Raw genomic sequence first — 23,787 nt, 5'->3', positions numbered from 1 at the left:
TTATCCTTGGGTGATTGCGAACACACATACTAAGTTCCGTCAAGAATTGTGCCCTGTAGAGTGTTTACGAGCAATTGTGGACGGAAGGACGGACGGACCGACCGACGGACATGGGTGACGACAATATACGCCCCCCATTTCATGTGGGCGTATAAAAATCAGATGAAAATTGTAGTCTGTATAGTGTTCACAAACAAATTTTTAGGGCAAGGGCAATCACTAAAAAATCAAATAAAAACTGTAACTGTGTTCACAGGCCATTGTGGACAGACGGAAGCATGGACGAGGACAAAATACGACCACATTATAATGTGGGCATGTAATAAAACGTCATTTCAGCTCATAATTATAAGCCATAATTGAAAAAAAAAACAAAGGATACCTACAAGCCATCTTTAACTAGTAATTCTTTCTCTTTAGCTTGTAATTTATCATTTAAATCTATTATCTGCTGTGAGTTCTACAAAAAATACAAATCCATTGATACAAATATCAATAATATAACAATTTTAGTCAGACATTTGTGACCTTACAAGTAGCAGATCGTCATACATGTATCAAACTCCAGTTAAACGTTTCATTCACTGAAAAGAATAATGAAGAAGTTGAATGCCATGCATGGTGCGGTATTGGAAATTTAACCATCATAGCAGCAAATTCAAGACTTGTTTTACTGATAAGGCATTTCTATTGTGCCCAACACATAGCTACCAGGGTTTACTTGCACAGTCCCACAACAAGACACTTTTTGTCAGTACTTTCAACCTACAGGGTAGGTTATCTCATTTGAGCATTTGGATTAAGGACTATAAACTTCTACACTTCCAGATTAAAACACAAGGGTATTATCCTTACTAAAAGATAGCTTGCCAGGCAAGGTAACATACGCCCACTGGCAGCTGTCAGAAATGATTAAACAGTCTTTAGTGACTACAGGGTTGCACAATATAGCTAATAGAGTGAAACGTCAAGTCAGACACGATATTTCGGTGAAATATTATCCGATCATCGCGAAAATCGATAGGGATCATGTTCATAATGACATTGACATACAAAATAAAAATCAAAAGAATCTGTAAACAATTGTAGCCTGTAGAGTGAGCATGAGTTGCACAATATAGCTAATAGAGAAAAACGTCAAGTCAGACACGATATTTCGGTGAAAAATTATCCGATCATCACGAAAATCAATAGGGATCATTTTCATAATGACATTGACACACAAAATAAAAATCAAAAGAATCTGTAAAAAATTGTAGCCTGTAGAGTGAGCACGAGTTGCACAATATAGCTAATAGAGAAAAACGTCAAGTCAGACACGATATTTCGGTGAAAAATTATCCGATCATCACGAAAATCAATAGGGATCATCTTCATAATGACATTGACACACAAAATAAAAATCAAAAGAATCTGTAAAAAATTGTAGCCTGTAGAGTGAGCACGAGTTGGACAATATAGCTAATAGAGAAAAACGTCAAGTCAGACACGATATTTCGGTGGAAAATTATCCGATCATCACGAAAATCAATAGGGATCATCTTCATAACAACATTGACATACAAAATAAAAATCAAAAGAATCCATAAAGAACTGTAGCCTGTAGAGTGAGCACGAGCCAAATGTGAACGGATGAGGACGCACCGACGGGGTGATTACAATATACGCCCATCTTATGTGTGGGCGTATAAAAAAGGGTAACCTACCTCTCCTCGTTTTCGATGTAATTCAGTCAATTCTTCTTGTAATCTGTATAATTTTTGTTCTAAAGCTTGAGTTTTTTCACCCCCACCCCCTCCACCTCTGAAAATATAATCAAACTTGAATCAAGCAGTGTTACTAGTACTGACTATAGTGTTGGTCTGATTTTCAATTTTTTAACCTATAGTTTCTGCGTCATATCAAATTTTTATAATTTAATTGTGTCCATATTGAGCCAGCAAATAACCTTCATTTAATAAGGAGTATGCAATAGTTCCACACCACCTAGAACTGTTAAAATAAAATCATATCTCCCCTGGGTAGGCTACAAATTGATCTATTTCTGTTCAGATTTGAAAATCATTTTTTGTGAACTACATTTGCTTATAACTCTGTAGAAGAAGTTTAATTTTCTTTTATAAATGCAACTTAAATAATAAAACTTGATAGAATAATATAATTTCAAACTTACTTTCTCACCCTATCAAACTTCATTTTTAAAATCATAAAGATGATAATAAACAATGCTGCTACTAAATCAAACATATTAACTCGTTTTGTTTTCAAAACTCTCTTAATTATAAATAATCCTTATTTCTAACACTTAAAAACTGTGGTCATCATATTACAATAATAGAACAACTAAAATCAAATTGTGTAAAATCTGAATTTTTCAATCTATCATTTAGTGACAATGACAGGTGTCAAATGTTATATATATTTTATATAGGATTGTATACAATATTATGGTCTGCCTCAGGCTACTATATATATTTCAAAACAATCTGCGTTTTCTAGCCATGTTTCATTTGAATATTGTGAGTATTTCAAAAGTTAATAAGTAATTTTTGTGACAAACTTTGACACAGGTGCTATGTTTGTCTTAATTAATTTTGAAGTACCGGTATGGTTATTGTTACAAAAAATTTATTGTGGTACATTATACAGTTTCAGCAGTTATTTTAACCAGCTTATTCATGTCATGTCATGTCAAATAGCTTCTACTTAAGACATCGGAAATCCTAAGCCATGCTTTCTGCAATGAAAAACAATATGGTTTAGAGAATCTAAAGGTTCATAAATATACATCCTAAGTCTTTTTAGTAACATAAATGTCGCTCAAAAATTCATGGAGGATTCTATTTAATCCTATAGCTGGATATAATATTAATGTTTCATTGATTTATAGCAGCATTGTTAACTTTTTATTTAACTTAAAGACAATGCAAGTTTCATTTTTATTATTTACAGCTAGTTCTTAGAATTTTAGATTTAGGCTTTAACTACAAATCCTTTTTGATTCAATATAAAGATACTTATTTATTTTTCTTCCCATAGATAAAGTGGTACTACTGGTCTTGTAACAATCTATATCTGAACCTTTATTTTGTTGCTTCTGTTCATGCTGGGGTACAGTAATTTTCATTCTTTAGCATTCTAAGGTATATACAGCTTTTAAAATAAACTCACCCACTTTCAACTTTGACTCTCAGATTAAGATTTTCTTCTTTAAGACGTTCTGCTTCAACTTGGGCATGAACAGATTTTGAACGTAATGTGGTAACTAGCTCTTGTAGTCGATTATCTATAGAAGAAATTATCAGAATATCAGCCATTAATGTAAGATTACACGTAATACTATCACAATACAAATATTCTTTCATAGATTTTTTTTAATAGAAATGTCTAGCCTGTAGTCTTTAGCAATCGTGACAGTTATCATAAGAATGAATTACGATATTTGACAGGTTGCAATCATCACCAGAAAGAAATATTCAACCCTCAAAAACATACAGAACAATTTTGGTTTTTGATAAAGCTCTCCTTTAGAGATAATCCAACAACATATTTGGACGTATATGCAAACATATGGCCATTTGTACCTTGCCCTATACAAGTCACTTAATCACATATTTGAAACTAGATTGATCTGCTAATTTCCATTTTTGTTTACTGTGAACAGAAACAGAAGTGCCTGCAAAATAGTGAAAAAGAAGCTCAAGCGGTTCATAGCTGGTAAATATCCAACCAAGTACTGATTAAATATGAACAATTTTTTATTGATTTTGTCAATAATTGTGCTTTTGTCTTAAAGCGGTGCATGTTGGTCCAAGGTTTCTTAAAAGTGATACGAGAATTTGTCTACAGTGTCTACAGCTGGTTTGAGTCCTATAAAAAATGTTCAAAGGTGTCTCCTAAAAAGTTTTCAGGGTAGTCTTTAAAAGGTATCATTGAAAGTTGGTCTGACTTGTCTCTGGCCTGATCCACATGTGGACCATTATCTACAAGAAGGCAACAACAAGTAGGCCTATTTTCGTAACACTAACAGAATTGAAGTGCCGGTATTTGTTGAAAAGCTAGAAACGATTTGAATCAGTTATCATTTGGAATACTTTGGATAATTTTTACCTAAGTTTTGTTTTAATTTTAAAAGCTAAACTGATACCACTGAAATTGACTTTGGTCTGGTGCAGAGGGGAGGTTTCATCAAACAATCAACAAGTGACAAAATGTAAACAAAAGCTTTATCATACTGACAGTCATAACGAAAACCATTAATCTTAAACAATCTATTTAAAAGAGAGAGTATTATGACTTACTTGCTTGGATCAAGTTTGCATAAGTTTGTGTTTGAGTTTTATTACGCTGTTTCAATTGAGAAAGTAGATTTTGTTTCCAGCTAAAGTTTTCACTGTGGGCTGCCATCTTGAATATTATGATAGAAAGGTAGATAATTTAACCAAAGTTTCGAAGAAATACATTCACGTAATCCTACTATTTTATTTACAAAAAGATAGTACTAGCAAAACAGAATCAATGATTAGTTCAAGTTTCAGTATGATGCTTTTATTAACAGAAACTAGCCTTAAAAAGGAAAATTAATCACTGCTATTTTTATGGATGTGACTCTGTCTTTTAAGGTGAAGGTCGTCGAGTTAACCAACTTCCTTCTGTCAAATTAAAAGAAATCAGAATTTTCAAAATAGAATTAAATAGCATGATTTGATTTGCCGTGAGTATCTCTGTAGATAGTTTGGTTTATTATTGTCTTATTTCTCTGTGACACACAATGGACGGGTATTGCTTTTGTTTTTACCGTATGTTTTTCGTAGAATTGTCACCTGTTGATCAAGATCAATATTTCCTTAGAAGACAATGCAATGGATGCCATCACATTCATGTGACTGTGACAGTGGCGGGTCAAATGACAATTAAGTTAACTTTTGCTGAATTTAAGAGTACAATTAAGTCAAATTATAGTAGTGAGAGATGGGCCTTGTCCTAATTCATCTACCTTTTTTTCACACTAAAAAAACATACTGGTACTTTTTGTCAATAATTTAAAGGAATATTTTTGCCTTCTGTATGACCAATCAAACTTCAGTCTCTGAAATTGGAATTCTATGTAGCTAAGCTAATCAGTAATAGTGTTCACAACTCACCAACAAAAATTTGCGGCTTCCAATCCATGTGTGTCCAGAATTATCCATGTGTTTAAAAGTTAAATTATTAAAGAAATCTTGTTTTAAGACTTGCCATATAACAAAGGAATACAAGGCAACTTGTTTACATGTAAATTCGTCGACAAAAAAAATATGATCACAAGTTTCAGACAAGTACAAGAAATTATGAAAGAGTTCTTATTAAGAGGAGACAATAAAATTGAATACGATAACGATTGATTTTATTTTATGTTCTGCAACAACAGTTTTACACAATATAGGGTGACTGCTAACAGTACTTTAAAAATATTTCCTAGTGTAAATTTGAATAAATATGTACCGATTTATGGTGATGTCTTATGTTGTTAATTCCTTTTAAAAAAATTGGGAAGCAAAAGTTCATTTCTAAGTACCTATTATGTCAATGTTTATCACAATGCATGAAAATCAGGCAAATCAAGATAAACTTAAAAAAAAAAAAATTTTGTCCATAGTAAATTGAAACAATTTGAATAATCTAATATATTAGGAGACAAAAAAAATACAATTAGATACCATTAATTAGTCACTCATTAGATTAAAAAAAGGAGGTTATCTATATAGATAGTATCACAGCAGGCGTTTCTTTATTGCTATTTGGGTAAAATGCTTAAGTGCATAGCAGACGATATATTGAAAAGACATCCTCATCTAATTTCAGATCAAAATGGTATAGATCTATGCCTATGTGTTATTTGGTTTGTAGACAATGGACTGAAGGTTAAAGTGAGTTAACTCACATTTGAGGGATTATGCGATTTAGATTTAGTATTTCTATTTATATATATTCAACCCAACTCAATCATATTCAGAATCAATAATAGTGTTCACAGCTAACCATCAAAATTAAAGCCTTCAAATCCATGTGTGTCCAGAATTATCTGCGTTTGAATGTTAAATGATGACTTGTCAATTTAAGATACTCAACCCCACAAAAATGGCACATTTTCCCTTTAAAGTAAAGAAAATTGTGTCAGTTCAGCTAATTATGAACAATGATAATGAAGAAAATCAGAAATTAATCCAAATGAGTCATTGCCCAATGAAAATTTGTATCTGGTAAAATTGTTTACTGTCTTAAATGAAACTTGATAAATTGTTTATAATTAAAAAACCAAATCAAAGCCAAAACCAAAAAGCCTGATAGAAGCTTAAGTTTTCAACTGACAGATTAAACTTTAAATTTATGATGAAGTTGATGTTATAAAAAATGTGATTAAATCAACTTGTTAGCAGCATAACATGATGAAAAAGAAGTTCCTGTTATCAACTGATTTTGTAGACTGTGTATGCTTATGTGGATTGTTCTTGGATAAGTTCTAAACTGCCAATGATAAAATTATTGGATTTTGAGTTATTGCACTTTATGATAATGAATCCAAGTAGGTTTTTATGAAGGTTTTAGAGCCCTTATGTCTGTATTGTTTAGAACTTGGAATACTTAAATTTAAATGTGGACTGATAACATCAAAATTTTTATCAGTTATTGCCCTTGACTAATTCTAATGAAACTTAACTTGCACTGATGATTGAGGTAAAGTTTTGGTTAGATTTGTAGCTTAATATATGAAGACTAATAGTTTGGAAAGATAAGATTACTTTGCTTTATATAGTTGAATAACATGGATTTCTGACTAGAAAGCAGACAATAGTTAAGGTAAACTGTGAAACAAAGCAAAAATATCTTTTAAAATATAATTTTGTGTTTCCCTTATTATATATGAAGTAAGATTTTTTATTGTCATCATTTGCATGAAGTTTAGTTCTTTATTTTTGTAGATTAAATAAATATTTGAAGAACTGAATTTAAAGTTGAAATATTGTCACATATAGTATTAGTCACACCTTAAAAATCACATCATTGAATAAATTTAATATATACATGTACCATACAATTACATATTGTTACCCATGCTTTTCACCAGTATAGTCCATTGGACAGAGCCCATTTATGATTCATGTTACTTTAAATATGTATGAATAGAGTTGAACTGATCTCACATAATGACGTAATATCATATCTATTAGATTGAGCAAGCAGTTTTTGTGTCGAAGGCAGTTTCAAATGTAACTTCAATGCAATCTTCAAAGGTAAAGTTTGACATAATTCCAATACTGAGACATGAAGTTTTTCTGAAAGATGTGAGAGATGTCTTGAGAAAGTGTCAATATTGTTTTTTTCACTGTAACTATTGATTTCCTCTAAGGCAATTGGTTAGTTATTAACTTTTATCTTGAATTAAGACATTATAAAGAGTGTTTGCTATGACAGTAGATACTATGAACTAAGATTTTGTTATGTTAGTTACTGATTGCTTGATTTCCTAGTTTTTGTGTAAGTTTTGGTGTAGAATTTGGTGTGTTACTATCTAACCAAATTAATTAAAGGGACATAATCCTTAAATATTTACTTCCTACAAACAAAATTTATAGTTATGTGGAATCAACTCTCTTTGATTCTTGAAAGTGGCGAAAGCTTAACAAAATAAGCTTGTAAAATTCAAGTAGACTTTTGTCTTATTATTATTTTTAAGAATAAAAATGTCCCATCAGTTCTTGTGATTTTGTTAATGAGATTAGATTACTACATTTCAGTAAGTCAAGCTCACCACTGTTGAGATGCCTAAGCATTATTTCACTATATGAATAAGCTTTAAACTTGACATTTTGTGTTTTTATTTTGATCATGAAAATTGGTTGTAGTCATGTAATGAATAAAGCCTCCAGCAGTAGCGACTTGTCACTTTCAATGATGAATTAATTTATTCACAATCTTCATATTTTACTATATACTAATTTCAGATATAACATCACTGGTCCAACAAAATAATCATAGTGATTCCCCAGTAAAGAAAACCTGCCAAATAAAGTAATGGTAAGTAGAATCTACTTTTATTAAGGGTTAACTATCTCAATGTTGACTATAAAAACATAATTCCAAAGCAGACTATAGGAATCTGTACGAAGGTATAGGTCTCATATACTGTATGGTAAAATATATACCAAAATAAAATGTATATAACAACAATATATAAGGAAGAACACATTTGAAAATACTCAAAAGGTCTTCAATGCAACCTAGTCGAACTGATGATCAAATTGCTTTTGAAATGAACTTTATATGTTCCAAGATCTGCTAGTTTCTTGTGAATTGTTACATCATATGCACATATTATATGTTTCATAAATTTGCAGTAAGCTCATCTTACAAGATAAGGTTTTGAAGCACTCAAATAAAGCAAGCATCAAAAACATACTTAGATCATAAAATTTACAAGACAAGACAAGACAATTGATGGATTTGACTATAACAAGTTAGTTCTAAACAAAGTTCTAACTAGTTCTAGCTAGTTATGCAATACTGTGTGAAATAGACTTGTCAATGGACCAACTAACCAACGATACAAGACTAACAAATTGATTATTGGAAGACCTTCAATCTATTTGGTGTTAAATGAAACTGGACTTGTTCCAAACTTGTTGATAGTTGTTGGTAAAATCAATGCAGTGTTACTATGTTGAGATCTTATTGAATTTCATGTTACTTTACAGTATGTGATCCCATTCAGAAAATACTGTTAAAGATCATTTGAAATGTAGTTGAACTTAAATATTATCAATACATTTTATGGTGTAATTTGAACAGGTATCATATTTTAGATGATATTTCAACTAAAGTAATATTTTTAAATTATATGTAATGTATTACAAATATATTTAGTAGTCCCAAAATTGTTACTCAAAACTAAACTTCAATACTACCAAGTAAGCATATTACTCGGGACAAATATTGAACAAGTTACACAAAATTCATTTAATGCAGACTTCAAACATTTGTAAAAGATTGTTTAAGACGTTAGAAATTTATGGTAGAACATTTACTGTGACTTTAAATGTGTGTCAATGTAGATTATTATGAGGTAATACCAGTTTCTATAATGTAAGTTAACAGTTTGTTAATACTATAGATCCTACTGTCTATTGCAATCAATGTTCTTTTAATAACTCTATAATACCATTAAATATATTTACTCAGTTAAGTAACTTGACCAAATATTGATGCTGAAGTAAATTTATCTAATAAAAGCCTCTAATAAACCTAATATTCAATACTCAGGCTTCTTATTGGTTTACTTAATGAAATATTTACTTTTTTGATTCCATCTAAAACGCTACAGGCATCATGGATAAGAGTACTTGTCAGTTTTAGAGGCCATCAAGTATGATTCTGACACTTTGAAAGGAAATAGAAGTTTTCTTAAGTGATTTTGTAAAGATGATTCTTGCAAATTCAATGAATGTTTCAATGTTTAGAATTCATAAGATTTGAATTTTTGTGATTCTGTTATTTTTACCCACATCTCTTTATGATATTTATGCTCTTTTCATCATAATACATTTGAGAAGTATGAACGGTAGAGATTACAACTCAGGGCATATTTAATAAGTAAGGGGTATACATGAACCAGTTTAATTAGATTTATGATGGCTAGTTCTCAGATTGACTTTGTCCCCACACCTATCAGACTAAAAATTAATGTTCATAGTAGTACAACTGAAACAATTAATTTCAATCATTAAATGTTTGAAAAATTTGTCGATGTTGAATAGTTGAATAAGTGGGAAAGAATTACTAATTGTGTTAGCATTATAGAATCATTTTAAAGATAACAAAAACTATAAATAAGTTACTGCACATTAAATCACTTGCTTTTTCTTGGGCTGAAATATCTTGCTTCTTTTTGAGATACACATAGTCATTATTACTCGTACTGAATACTTCTTAGTATGCTTTCAGTTATGTTTTAAAGCATTCTTTAGGGTATATTTAATCAGTAGCAACCACCACTATCTGCCAGGAATTCCAAGCTGTCTGAAAATGTATTTTATATTGAATTATATTGAAGATTATATGAAATTTCTTTTATCTCTTTTCCTGCCATTATTACTGTAGATTATAATTTAGTAAATATCTTAATGGAACCTCTCAATAATGTTTTCTATCATATTTTACAATATTATCTGATAACTAATAGAGAATAGAGTAACATCAATAATATTCATAGTGCTGATCTCATCAAGATCTAAATAAAAAATAATATAGGTTATAGCAATATTTGATAGATGAAATGAAGTGACTTGTTAATTTCCAAAAGCTAGTTTACCCTAACATTCAAGATTTGTGTACACTAAAATTTTGGTTTTGGTCAAGAAGCTGAAAATTGTTCAAGGGTTTTTAGTGATGGACTCAGTTGCAAGCTATCTGTCCACCTTATTTGAAGTCTATGTATAGTTTGTTTTAGGTTTTGAAAGCTATCACTTCATATGTTAAATTGCTTAGACAGGATTTTTTGGTGGCATCCAGTTGTATTCAAGAAACAACTAAATAATTCATCATTGCTCTGTGATATGTAGTCACGGATATCTTTTATATCAGAAATAAATAGAAATGGAAACTGAATAACTTTACAAATTACTATGATGGTTCACTTGATAAATTTATGGTATGAGTGACATAGTTGCCTTCAATCTGTAACTTAAACTTAGACAAGTATATTCTTTTTTAAATCAAATTCAACTACAATCAAATATTGATAACATGCCTTGAATATTCACATGAATTAGACAAAAGAATGAAATATGAATTCTTCAGGTGCCTCATTTTGTGATGATATTCAGATTATGTTGACAACTAAGATAAGTGGGATAACTGCTTTTCCACCTGGTTTAGTCAGTTATTTTGATTTTACAGATATAAACTTAAGCCTTTTTATATTATATTTATCAAGGTCTTACTGAACACAAAATTACAATTCACAATGGTGTTGGATATTGATAATTTTGCATATTTATTCCCAACATATTCCATGCTAAATGTAGAATGAAAAAATTATTATTCATGCATCATTTCAGATGTAATGCCTTCATCTTAGTTAATATTACAATATTACATGATTATTGATGGTAGGTATTAGCTGGTTTTATATCTGGAACTTATTATTCTATTCTGGTTTTGTTCCATATCTTGTCTTATTACTCTCAACCTAATCTGTATCTTACTACTAATGTAGTAGCAAGCCTAAAACAGATCCAGTATGATCTAAAGAATTAATAAGTATTGACAGTATTTGATGATATATGATGTTTCTTGGTAATATTATGGGATAAAAGGTGAACGATTATTAATTATTGATCAAGTACAGAAAATTCAGAATGGTAAAATTAGTCTGATAATCAGGATCATTTCTATTGCTGTTGTTGATGATTAATAATGTGTATTAATATTTGATTGATGTTCTATGTTTTGTGATTTTGTGTTTATGTGGGGAAGTCATCAGATTTTCCATCTGAAATATTTTATGAATATTATTCTTTCACAGTTAGCTGGTAAAGTAAAACTTGTATGACCAAATCTCTGTAATGTGTTAAAGAAAGTGTGTGATGTGTTGTTTAAAGAACACTTTGTCTCCAATGAGTATTTGTTGAGATCAAGAAATGTATTTCACCGGAATTATTATTGGTTCAGATGACATATTAGAATATTGTTTTCTCTGAAAGTTTTTATGATTAAAATAATGTTTTGGTGGTTTAATCTTGTTAAAATTTGTTTTTATAATGAGATTTTCACAAATTATTGCATCTCTGCATTATTTCGTCTTGAAACTGATATTTTCAAATTACAATGTTTAAGCTTATTTGTTAATGTTTAGAGTCTGACATACCTAAATATATGCATACTGTATTTATTTAGGTATATAATGAAGATTATTTTGTAAGCAATAGCTGAAATAATTTTTTACACTTGATTCATGCAGTACTATTGACTAGATAGGTGTGAAAGTTTACAAATATTAGCATCTTCTTGGGACATATTTAGGCTGGTTCTAAAGAACTGTTACTTTGATAAAATCTGTATATCTGCAGAACTTAATTAAATAATTAAGGTTAATCAAGTTTGTGTGTAGGAGTAGACAAAGAACACTATTCTATAAGGTTGTGTGTAAAAGGGTAAAATAGTAGTTTACATGTGATTTTAATTAGAGAGTAAATCACAAGTATGTAATAAATAACAAATATAGTCTGGTTTATAATTCACCATGACTTGTTTTGAGCAGTATTTTATTAGCTTATTCAGGTTAACTATCTCTTCAAAATATATTAAAATTGTTTTATGGTATTTATAATAGCTTTTAGATTACCAATAAACTTATTTAGTAGATGACATATCATGTTTATTAAATGATAATACAGTTTAATTCCTGTGCTGATATCTTTATATAATATGCACACAGAAGTTTCCACCATATATTATATTGGGGATATATCCTGAAATATTTTTAAATATCTCGAAAATTCATAGAAACAGAACAATTTGTAGATCACTATACAGCAACTAAGTTGGTACATAGTCCTAGATTTATAAGATAGGAGTTTGGCACGAGCAGCTTATACTTAATGCTTTTATTTGGATTTCAGCTTCATCAAAATATCTCATTCAATATTTTCCTTATTAGCAGATTACTATTTGTGACTTGATGGTAGACTTATTGGCCTCCTGATATTGTGTGAAGTATATAATGAGGATTGATTAGTAGTGAATATAAACACAACTAATTGATAAATAGTAGAAAATAAACACTCAATAATCTTCCCTGATTTATTCACTAAATAATGTGTGATTTATGGTATTTCAATTGTAAGAGAAATTGATTGATCTGCTGACCTTTTATTCACCATGACAAGCCAATTTCTAAATTTCTAATGTTCCTATTATACAAAATTAGAAGCTTTGAGATCATACAGATGCAGCCGTAAAAGTACGAAGTTCTACGCCATTCTTTTCTCATAATGATTCATATAATGAATGTAGATGGGCAACATCATGCATTTAAAGTAAATTTGCTTTAGTGATATGTATATGTTTTTTTGCATCATTTTGATTTTGAGTAATAGACTTTATATGCTCAGTAAACATAAAAAGTTCTAGAACTTCTGGTGAACTGTCAAATACTATTCTATTTGACTTATTTTTGTCCAACACCATGTCCATATAAAGATAATACTCTCTTGGAAATTGTCCAATCAGTTAAAAAAAAATGTCTGGCATAGAATGATCTGAATATAATTCAAACATTAGTGAATGAATTCATGCTTTTAGATTATTAAAGACAAATAAAGTAGACAATGATATATTAGTATTAGTAGGTTTAAGTACCATTAATTTACTCACTTACTAATTAATAGTCCAGTTTTATCATTAATATACAAAATTAATACTGTAAAACAGAATGATGGTAAACATTGTCCATTAGTTGACCATTTTAGCTTGTAATAGTATATTTACAAGAACTAAATACAAGGTACAAGAATTCAAGTTTGCTACAGAGAAAAGGATGACTGTTGGTGGTAAAACTTGGTTAAACCTCTGGAAAAGGCTATGGATAAACATTTTTTAGGGTTCAGAATTATCTATAGAAAGAAATTTTAGTGCATTTTGATTGTTCTTTTGAACATTTTTGTGGTACTCAGAATAACAATATTTGTGAATCAAGCAAATTTCGTGTATCTCTTAAACACACATCTCAGAAGTCATGGACCTTCTCAGACCACTGGTCTTGAACTTGTATTATTTATAATTAAACAGGCAATGATAGCAGTAAAAGTAAAAGACAGACAGACTGTAAGAAATAGGAAAGAGATTCTCTGATATATTACAGATGTTAAGGCTACTTGAACTGTGTGTGTTTGACTGCCACAAGGCATGAAATGGGAGTAGAAAATTAGTCGATTAATTCTTGTAAGTCAAGAAGTCGATTGATATTAGAGTCAAGTTCTGTATAATCAGAGATCTCTTACACAATTACTCTACCATTACTATCATTGTACATGCTGGGTATATATTGTATTTAATGCCACAAGCTTGACAAAATATAATCTGTTTTCCATAAGGATTAATGTGTTGTTGTTTGGTATTTCTAATTTGGAAATTGCTATTGTGTATGTATTATAACAGAATTTAATATTTACCATTCTGAATTTAGAGGGGAAGTACCAGAGATTTTGGGTTAGTGTCATAGTACAAGTTTTATCACATGGTAGTGTATGGTATTGTGATTTATTTCCTACTATTGTTTCTCTGTAGACTGTAAATTCTTTCATTATGTTTTACATGTTAAATGTGGTGCTTGTTTACAAGTTCTGACAGTATTTATATTGGAATTATTACAATGTTGAGGAAATAGTTTAACTTTTAAGATTGAGTTGCCATGAAGGAATTACGTTTTGAGATGTTGTAAAATGTTTTGTTTTATTGTGAAATAGTGTTTGGTGTGTACAGAACTATAAGGATTTTCGAAGCATAAACAGTTTTCTGGAAAAATTATCAGTGAGTCTATTGATAGGACTGATGGTAAGTTTGGATGTCCATGGTTTGTATGTCCATGGTTTGGATTACCTATATTACCAGTGACTTATGTTCTGTAAGACTTGATTTTGGTACCACTTTCTAATCAGTTAGCTTTTATAATTTTTCCATTGAGCAAGTTTTATGAATTAACCATGGTATCTGAGTCGTAATAAATTGGCAAAAGGTTTGTACACAATCTGGTAAATTATCTCAGTTCTCATGCAGAGTTATAATTACAAGTGTAAAATTGGGTGTATTATTTTGTGAATAGTTTTGAATATATTTTAATATGTGTGTGGTAAATGTTCTTCAACATATTAACAGAAGTTAGATTTTACTCTGCTGGCAATAACAGAAATTGTTTATATTTTAACACATAATTTACTTTTTTTTAAAATATATCTGAATTATTTTGAAATCTGCTATGTTAATGTCTTATTCAGGAATCAAGATGTCATTCTGCCCTTTTGCTTTTTACAATTATGACATTTTACAATTGGCATTTGGAACTGTTTATTCTATCTAATGTCAGTTAAACTGTTGGGTTGTTACATCTCTTCATTATGACATTATTATTGAACTGTAAGCAATGTGAACAAAGTGTCCTATGTATGGGTACAATTGGTAGGATAATCCAGCTTACTTCTTGAGTCTTATGTGTCCTCTATCAGTTTTCTGATGTTTTAGTACCAGTAGGGAATATAGTAATTGATAATATAGGAATCGAGGTTTGTTGATGAATAGTTTTAAGTGGTATATATCTATCAACTATTCTGGATAGTTTATTTCAACAAGTTTTCAACACATATCTTTAACTTGTCGGTAGCTTCTTTTATGTTTCTGTGTCTGCTTTCAATATTGGAATGATACTTTTATCTTAAACTTGTTCTGGAGATTTTCAGGAATGATAAGCCCAGAGTAAAAAAAAATATATCTACTTGAGTTTTTATGAGAGACCTATGATATAGACTGCCTTATAAAGATTTGTAAGTGATATCAATGCTTTAAGTAATCTTCAGTAAAACATATCTGTTGCTCTGATCCTCATACTATTCAACCAAACGATATATGGAATTTACATTAATAACATTCTCATCAGCATGATGTCATAATGGTGGTTATTTCTGCATTGTATCCATAATATTCTGGAAATGACAACAGCTGGTAAAGGAAATCTTAATTTATGCATGAAAAATAGGAGTTCATTATATAAATATTCATTATGATCTATCTTTTATAATATAAAGAACAAGAGTTAATGATTTCTAGAAACCACTATGCTGAACATATGTAAAATAAAAATATGAAAAACTATGAAAGGTAGATGAAAAGTTGGCATCTCTTGATAAACCATAGAACGTTTGATGTTTCTAGGTAATATCAATAGATAGAACTCTGTTACTTATTAATATTAATAGAAATCTTATCTTATTTCTTAAAAAATTTTATCATCATACGTTATATTATCACCCACACTAGTGTATACATATAGTATACCTTGACTGCCTTTAAACTTGTTTGTTGTTGAATATGAGTTTCATGTAGAGATGTGTATTGAAATGTCAATGAATAGTATCCCTTTAACAATCAGCAATTTAGATGTACCTAAACTTGATGTCATATGCATGCATTATAACATTTTAGTTTTGGGTTTAATCTTACTCAGCATTCAGTGTGAAAATTTCAGTGGATGCATTGGACACATTATTAATGTTGAAGTCGATGTTGATTGAATTATTTAAGAGATTGTAAAGATATTTTGACCAATGAAAACTATTGTCTCAAAAGTTACAAGTTAGTTACTTCTTGGACTTTAAATCAAGCAAATATTGTGACTTTGATAGAACAGATCTGTACATAGCCATACCTTGAGTAAGATGCCATTGGATTTGGTATTTTCCAAGTCTTCAAAAATGCATAAACTGAATATTTTTGATAAAGATTTACAGTTGCCATGAGAAGAAGCAAGTTGTTATAGCAGGATCCCTGTGTGGGTTTCTGTATTTGAATATTTGGAAATGATCCATACAGCTACCAGACTACCAGTTGATAATTCCCTAGACTAGGGTTACATAAAGTTACATTGTTATCACCACACAGGAAACAATTATGTAAATTAGTAAGTTTAAAGGTGAATATTTGTCAATAATACCAACCTACAATTACATATTATATGTCAAATTAAATGTTAGAAATCAGATTTATTCTGTAGGCCAAGTTGTATCTGGTGAGCTAGTTCAGTCTCTAAGTAACGTTATAGTAATTTATCTCTGCCAACGTGATTTTTAAAATCTATGTTTTTGTGAAAATTACTCTTGATTTTAGTTCTGTTTAGCTCAGTAAGGTATTGTATAGTGATTTTATTTTTTTGTGGTTCAGTTAGGTATTGTATAGTGATTTTAGTTTTCAGTGGTTCAGTTAGGTATTGTATAGTGATTTTATTTTTTTGTGGTTCAGTTAGGTATTGTATAGTAATTTTAGTTCTGTGTAGTTCAGTTAGGTATTGTATAGTGATTTTAGTTCTGTGTAGTTCAGTTAGGTATTGTATAGTGATTTTAGTTTTCAGTGGTTCAGTTAGGTATTGTATAGTGATTTTAGTTTTCTGTGGCTCAGTTAGGTATTGTATAGAGATTTTAGTTTTCTGTGGCTCAGTTAGGTATTGTATAGTGATTTTAGTTTTCTGTGGCTCAGTTAGGTATTGTATAGTGATTTTAGTTTTTTGTGGTTCAGTTAGGTATTGTATAGTGATTTTAGGTTTGTGTTATTTCATTGAGAAATCCTATTGGCCTGTAGAGATGCTTAGCTAACTTTGATGAGTTGTGTTTTACTGTAACTTGTTTCTACTATTCCAGAAGCCAAACATTTCTTACATATGAAAGATACACCAGAAACTGCATACAATTTTATGACTGAATTTTTTTCAAATTTTTCCTGTTTATATGTCACTTAGACAATGTTTAATATGCTTTAACAATAGTTTATGATAGTTTAGAATGTGACAAGGATAAAACAAGTGTAATAAACAAGTTGATTTGACTACTGATACTGTCAGTTAAACTTCCTCTGTACTATTATTTATTGTACAATATTGAGATACAAGCATGATGTAAGCTCTAGACTCAGATACAGATAAGATTTATTCTTATATTATACATTTTATTCTCATATTGTGCTATTTAGGTGCTAAATGTGGTTTACTAGCTGTTTTAGACATTGTAATTTTGAATAACTGAATTAATTCCTTGGCTGATGTATATGGTTTATAAGATTATTATCTCTAAAGTTATATCTGATGAAATTGAAACCTCCAGTTAGTATTTTTTTATATACATTTTATTCCCAACATTGTGTTAAAGTGGTGCTAAATTTGAGGTTAACCAAATTGCTTCCTGGAAATTATACAAGGTTTTTGAATATATATCTGTTCAGAGGAATTGATCTTAAGACATTGATCTAATATTATTTTGGCATTATTGACAATATAAATACTAGTTTGAGATTAGCTACACTTCAGTACTGCATTGCAGTTCCTAACAGACAGTTAAAAGTTGAATTTTCATTGCCTTCATATGATGATTTTGATATTGTGAGTTAGAATTTTGAATTGAATTGAGGTTTGATGAAAATATGAATGTATATAGTTAGGGTTAGGAATAGTAATCTATTGGCATGCTGTGGAACTTATATCAGTGCAGTTTAATATTTTTGATGATAAACATGAAATAAATAGCAATCTAATATACACAACTCCTGCTGAGATGATAATTTTACCAGATATAGCTGTTTTATCATAATTTTATTTATTTTTTCTTGAACCTATCGGACAAGGCGTTATGCTTTGATGATGAGAATTGCTATGTTTATGTCACAGTATGCTAAGTTTGTGAGTTGTCTTTATGAATTGAGATAATGTGAATTTGGATTACCACTTCAGATTTGACTTGAATATTAATTTGCTGGAATATGAACTTTAAATGTCAGATAGAATTTTTATTTTTAAAGATTAACATAGAAAATTAATTTTGAGCTTTATTTTGAAATACTAGCTTGGAATTTGAACTTGAAAGGTTGATGGTGAAAGTTATTAAAGAAAGATAAATGTACTGTACTGAATCATTGTGGAGTATCAATGCTCAATGTTCATTTACAAATTGATGGATTCTTGACAAGGAGAAAGCAATCAGATTCTTTGATTATCTTCAATATGGTGTTTTATATTAGTGTACTGAGAGACAGAAGTACAAAATGTGACCTGACAAGATTGTGAGGATGTAACTTTCAACTTTTTTATCATGTTTTCTGTTGAGTTATAAATCAAACATTTAAAAATGGGTGAACAGAAAGCAGAATATTACAATATAAAGTTTCGATCTCTACCACCAAATGGATTTCATTCAGAATGTAATAGAAGAAGTGGATGTATACGATCACAGTAAGATATATATATTTTTATTGCATGTTTTTAACACAACAAGACAATAAGATGCGGTAGACGATTCAAGAGATGGTTCAAAGGCACTCATCACCTACTATATATTGTATAATAAAGCATGGAAAAGTTGTAAGCAGTTTTCTTTCTCTTTTGAGGTAAAATGTGTTCAATACCAGATATGTAAATTTTTATTTAAAAAAATCAAATATTAGGTAAATTTGATATTATCTACAAAATAATTTTCTTACAATCAATTTTATCTGAAGTATGGTATTCTTCAAAACAAAAGTCTACATGTACGACAAATTGTGGAAGGGACCTGAAGCTGTGCTGCACATACGCTTCTAGTACATTAATACCTGATCAACCAAAATATAAGCTAATTGTTGCATCAATTTCTGCATGTGAGAACCTTTAAAAAAAATCGTATTCAGAGAAATTTTATAGTAAAGCACTCATTGATCATTATTAAAAAGAAACTGAAGCAGGAGTTAATTGCTAGAAATGATATTATAAAGATGGTAAAGTAGTTGATAATAAGAAGATTAATGATATAAAGATGGTTTCTCTATCAACAATGATAAATATCACTAGTATTATATTGTAAGGTGTTCTCATTATATACCAATTAGTAACCAATCTCTAATTATCTTCTGACGTCTAACATACCCCACACATTCTCTTCCACAATCACAAAACTTCAACTTTCAAAAAAATGTTGCACTTATGCTTAATACAAAGTTCTCATGACCATGTAAATATTGACATGCAAATGAAGGCTTTTTAATATATTGAAAAAATATAATCTCAAACTATGCATATTTATAGTATATCCTGCTACTGAAAAAGAAACCTTACTGGGCCAATTGAAACTGTCTTGACTCGCAGTGCTTTCTTGAAGTTTTTGTATGCACCATCTTAAGAATTTTTTTTGTATTATCAGTGACATCATAAATATAAAAATCCATACAAGCAAGACTAATCTATTAATCAAAAATCTCGTCCATCCAAAGAATGGCTACATCGTGAATTAATTTGTGTAGTAGTGGACTGCTACAAAGAGATGTACCATATGATGTATCGAAAAGAGTAGGCTTGATCTGCTTCGTGTGCAACACCTGTCACTGCTATAGTGGTCAAAATGATGAGATACAACCAGATCATGCCTAACCAATCAGCCAAAATGCAAGAAGCAGTTAATGTTAAATTGACAATAGTGTAAACTGGCATGATTTTTGGTCAATTGCAAGGTTACCAGGTGTCAAATTTTTATTCTGAAAAGGGTTATGTTTTGCTCAAATTGGCAATTTATCTTCTGGTTGAGCAAATATCTACAGTAATGATTTGACAGCACTGCATTTAACATTTTTACATGATTAAATATATCAAAATTGTGCACTATGACAAATTAAAGTTATTGGAACTATGTGAGTCTATTCTATTATTTTAGAAAAAAACAGGTAAGATAAGTAATAAAAGTAAACCTAGATTTTCTGTGGTTTGTGTCTGGTTTAGAAACTACTGTAAAATAGAGGGTTTGTTTACTATTTTGAAGAGAGCGTGAAAGTATATTTTTACCAGTTAAATTCCCCATACAATAATCATAGATTCTTTTTCTATCTTAAACTAACACTAGCATTATCTCAAATACTTGTTATTATTACTTTATAACATATGGTTAAATAAAATGTTTAACTTAAACCTGTTGCAACCATTATACTGATAGTCTGCCACACTTTCAGCAGAATTATTTGCATCTGCTTGCAGAATTTACATGTGTGTGGTGCCTCAGTAGTTGCAATATGCTTTTTTGGGGAAAAAATTTAATCTGATTTAAATCCAAATGAGTAATTTTTTCTGTGGTTTTTTCTGCAGCCGACACCACTTGCCATCAGGAATTGTCAAGCATCTTTTGTTGTTAAATTATTTAGATCCATGTTTAACTATGTTTAGAAGATTATCTCTATAGATTATCACCAATGTGTTACTTGGTTAGTATACAAGAGTCTAATGAATTTGAATATGTTATCTCTCAATGTTATTCCAGTTAACCCTGCTGAGCACATCTTTAATAACGCAAGATGTTGAAATAAAATAGTCTTCACAATTTTTGTTCATAGTTGATTTTAAGGTCATATTTAGATAAGTGTTTTCTGAAACATTGTTTATTATAATGTGAACACCTATAAAGCCCCTGTCTGGTTCATGTTTTCTTTGACCATACTTTGTGATTTATTTACCATGAAATGCACATGTCATGTATTTTTAACGACAAATGCACACACATGTTAAATGTACTGAATGCTAGTGATATTATGATAGATAACAGGGAGGCTGAAATATTAACAGATCTGCTGGTTGATGTTAAAATTTAGTATGGAAAAACAAGATTTTACCAATTACATATTATAACAATCAAAATGTAGTAACTAACTTGGATATTATGTTTTCTTCCTGGAACATAAACTGTGATTCTACAGAACTGTAAAGTAAAGCTACATTTAAGCTACCCGTAATAAATGCCATTGACCAGTAGGCCCCCCTATTGCGGATCAAGAAAATGCTGGCTTTTGTGTTTCAACTGAGTAAATGTCTAGCTTTCATTTGGCCCCCAATAAATTGTCGAGAGGTTTTTGATTTGTAATGTAACAGTTTGGCAACAGTTCGGAAATTTGCCCAGTGGAAACACATGAAAAGCTGAAACTTGGTATATATATATCTATTGGTGATATCTTGGACGAGTTCAATTATTTGCAATTTTTCAATGAACTGTTATACAAAATTATTTTGTGAATGTCATAATAGCTTTGTTTTGACAAAACTTGGTATGCTTATTAATTAAACTTTAATTTTAATGAACGATTTGTAAGTTATTGCCCTTGTCATAGCAACATGATTGACTTGGGCATATTCTTATGATGAAAGTTCTCTATTTTATTATAAAAAAAATATCCCATTCCTGCTTCGAATTTTGACTTTCATTGTTCATATTTACATAACTTCATAAGATTGTTTAAAATGATTTTCGTGAGCAGGTGAAAATATATATAGGTATGGTTCATTAATCATATTAGAAGGTTTGATGTTATCTGAGGTTATTTTGACTTTGTCAATCCCACCTTGTTTTTAACTCTCTAGAAAATATAAATAGGAATAAACGAAAAATAAACTAAGAAGATAGTGATATAAACTATAAAGAAGGTTAAGTAAGTTCAATCATTAAGAAAACCAGTTTTGTAATTTGACTTTGATTACATTGAAATTAGTATATCTTTGACTTTTGATAAGGGATCTTTGACATGCACAACCAAAAACCCCCTTTTTTTTGGTCTAAACAATCAGACCTCTTCTTCATGTCAGCCATTGGGTCTCCATTATCTCAATCCACCATATTGTGTGTGCAGTTTTTTACCCTATAAAGGGTTTGCCAAAACTCAGACTTCCACATCAAAGCTAAAGGCTGAATCAGAATTTGTCAATATGATCAGAGACAATTTTGTCACTGTTTTTCAAAAGGTTTTTTTTTTTTTTTTTTAAATATGGTGTGAATACTACACTATGATCAGCAATTATAAACTATTATACTATTGAAGATAGATCATTAGATACATCACATTTTTGTATTGCCTGTACTAAATAGACTTAATATTTTCTGAAGTTTCAGTAATTTGATATAAATAGTTTATAAAGTCCAAGTACTAAACTAAAAGAAGATCTGAAATATCCAGTACTTTTCTATCCAAATAAGTTCAATTAGGATTTAGTATTAATTTCTATTGATATATTTGATGATTGTTATGTAAATCAACAGTAGAAGATAAACATTTTATGACTATTTCTTGAAACTTCATCAAAAGGACATCAAAATCCATTTTCACCATTTATATATCTCAATAGAGTACTGATAAATAATAAACATTTTTTATGTGATAATTGATGACTCTTTTTTGAAAACTTCATCAAAATGACATTAGAATCTATTTTCACCTTTAATATCTCAATAGAATAAACAATATGAACTTGACTGGAATTGTTTCTCAATCTGCCAATATCAATAAATATTGTTTATTTAAAGAAAGAACTCATCAGGTTTTCTAAATACTAGCCTGTAGATAAAAGATAGGTAGACTGGTAGAAATATTATTAAAATGTGTAAGAATGTTGGGGTGGAGATTTCTAACATATTATATATTCCACCTTTACATACTTGAATCTTTCATCTTAATGTAGGTGATAATTAGAATCAAGATGGTCTTGGAAAATATGAATTCAACATTATGTCAAATTTAAAAATGGTAAAGTAATTTTGTTGGGAAATTAAACATTCAACTAGGAATTCATACATAATTCATGTTTTTATATCAAAATTACGCATTATTCTTTTGGTAATTGAATGGTTATATGTTTAAGAGCTAAAAAGAGTTTCCTTTTTTGATTTTAGGTTGTCTTAATATTGCAGGTCATTGAAATGTTAAACCATGGTAGTGTCTATTTTCCCTTACAGTTACAAATTGAAAATAAAGTTGGTTAACTCAAAATTTCTCCCATGGTGTACTAAATCATATTGCATGAGGTGCTAATTGTTATGTTATAAGAAGTGTTGTAAATGTTAAGAGATTACAAACCATTGAAGCTTTCCAGACAATTTCAACTGAAATATGAGAATAGCTCATAATCTATAATATATAAAAAGATTGAAAATTGTATATACTCATGGGAAGAAGGTGTAGAAATAAAAACAAACACAGGCTTTAAATCAAAATAAA

At 29.7% G+C, this 23,787-nt stretch overlaps 1 protein-coding gene across 1 annotated transcript in view; it reads right to left on the bottom strand.

The window, feature by feature from the left end:
• The window catches only part of LOTGIDRAFT_120226 (hypothetical protein), a gene marked incomplete at both ends in the record, with an annotated part of 13,931 nt that extends 12,132 nt beyond the window's left edge, over positions 1–1,799 (bottom strand). The window contains 2 exons of the mRNA XM_009058329.1: positions 387–460; positions 1,707–1,799. Coding sequence (XP_009056577.1) covers positions 387–460; positions 1,707–1,799 — 167 coding nt within the window. The remainder of the gene's footprint in view (positions 1–386; positions 461–1,706) is intronic.
• Positions 1,800–23,787: the final 21,988 nt, after the last annotated feature.

This window comes from Lottia gigantea (genome assembly GCF_000327385.1).
Source record: "Lottia gigantea unplaced genomic scaffold LOTGIsca_33, whole genome shotgun sequence".
NCBI classification, from domain to species: Eukaryota; Metazoa; Mollusca; class Gastropoda; family Lottiidae; genus Lottia; species Lottia gigantea.
The sequence above is the reverse complement of the archived record's forward strand: the minus strand, read 5'-3'. Positions and strand labels throughout refer to the sequence as shown.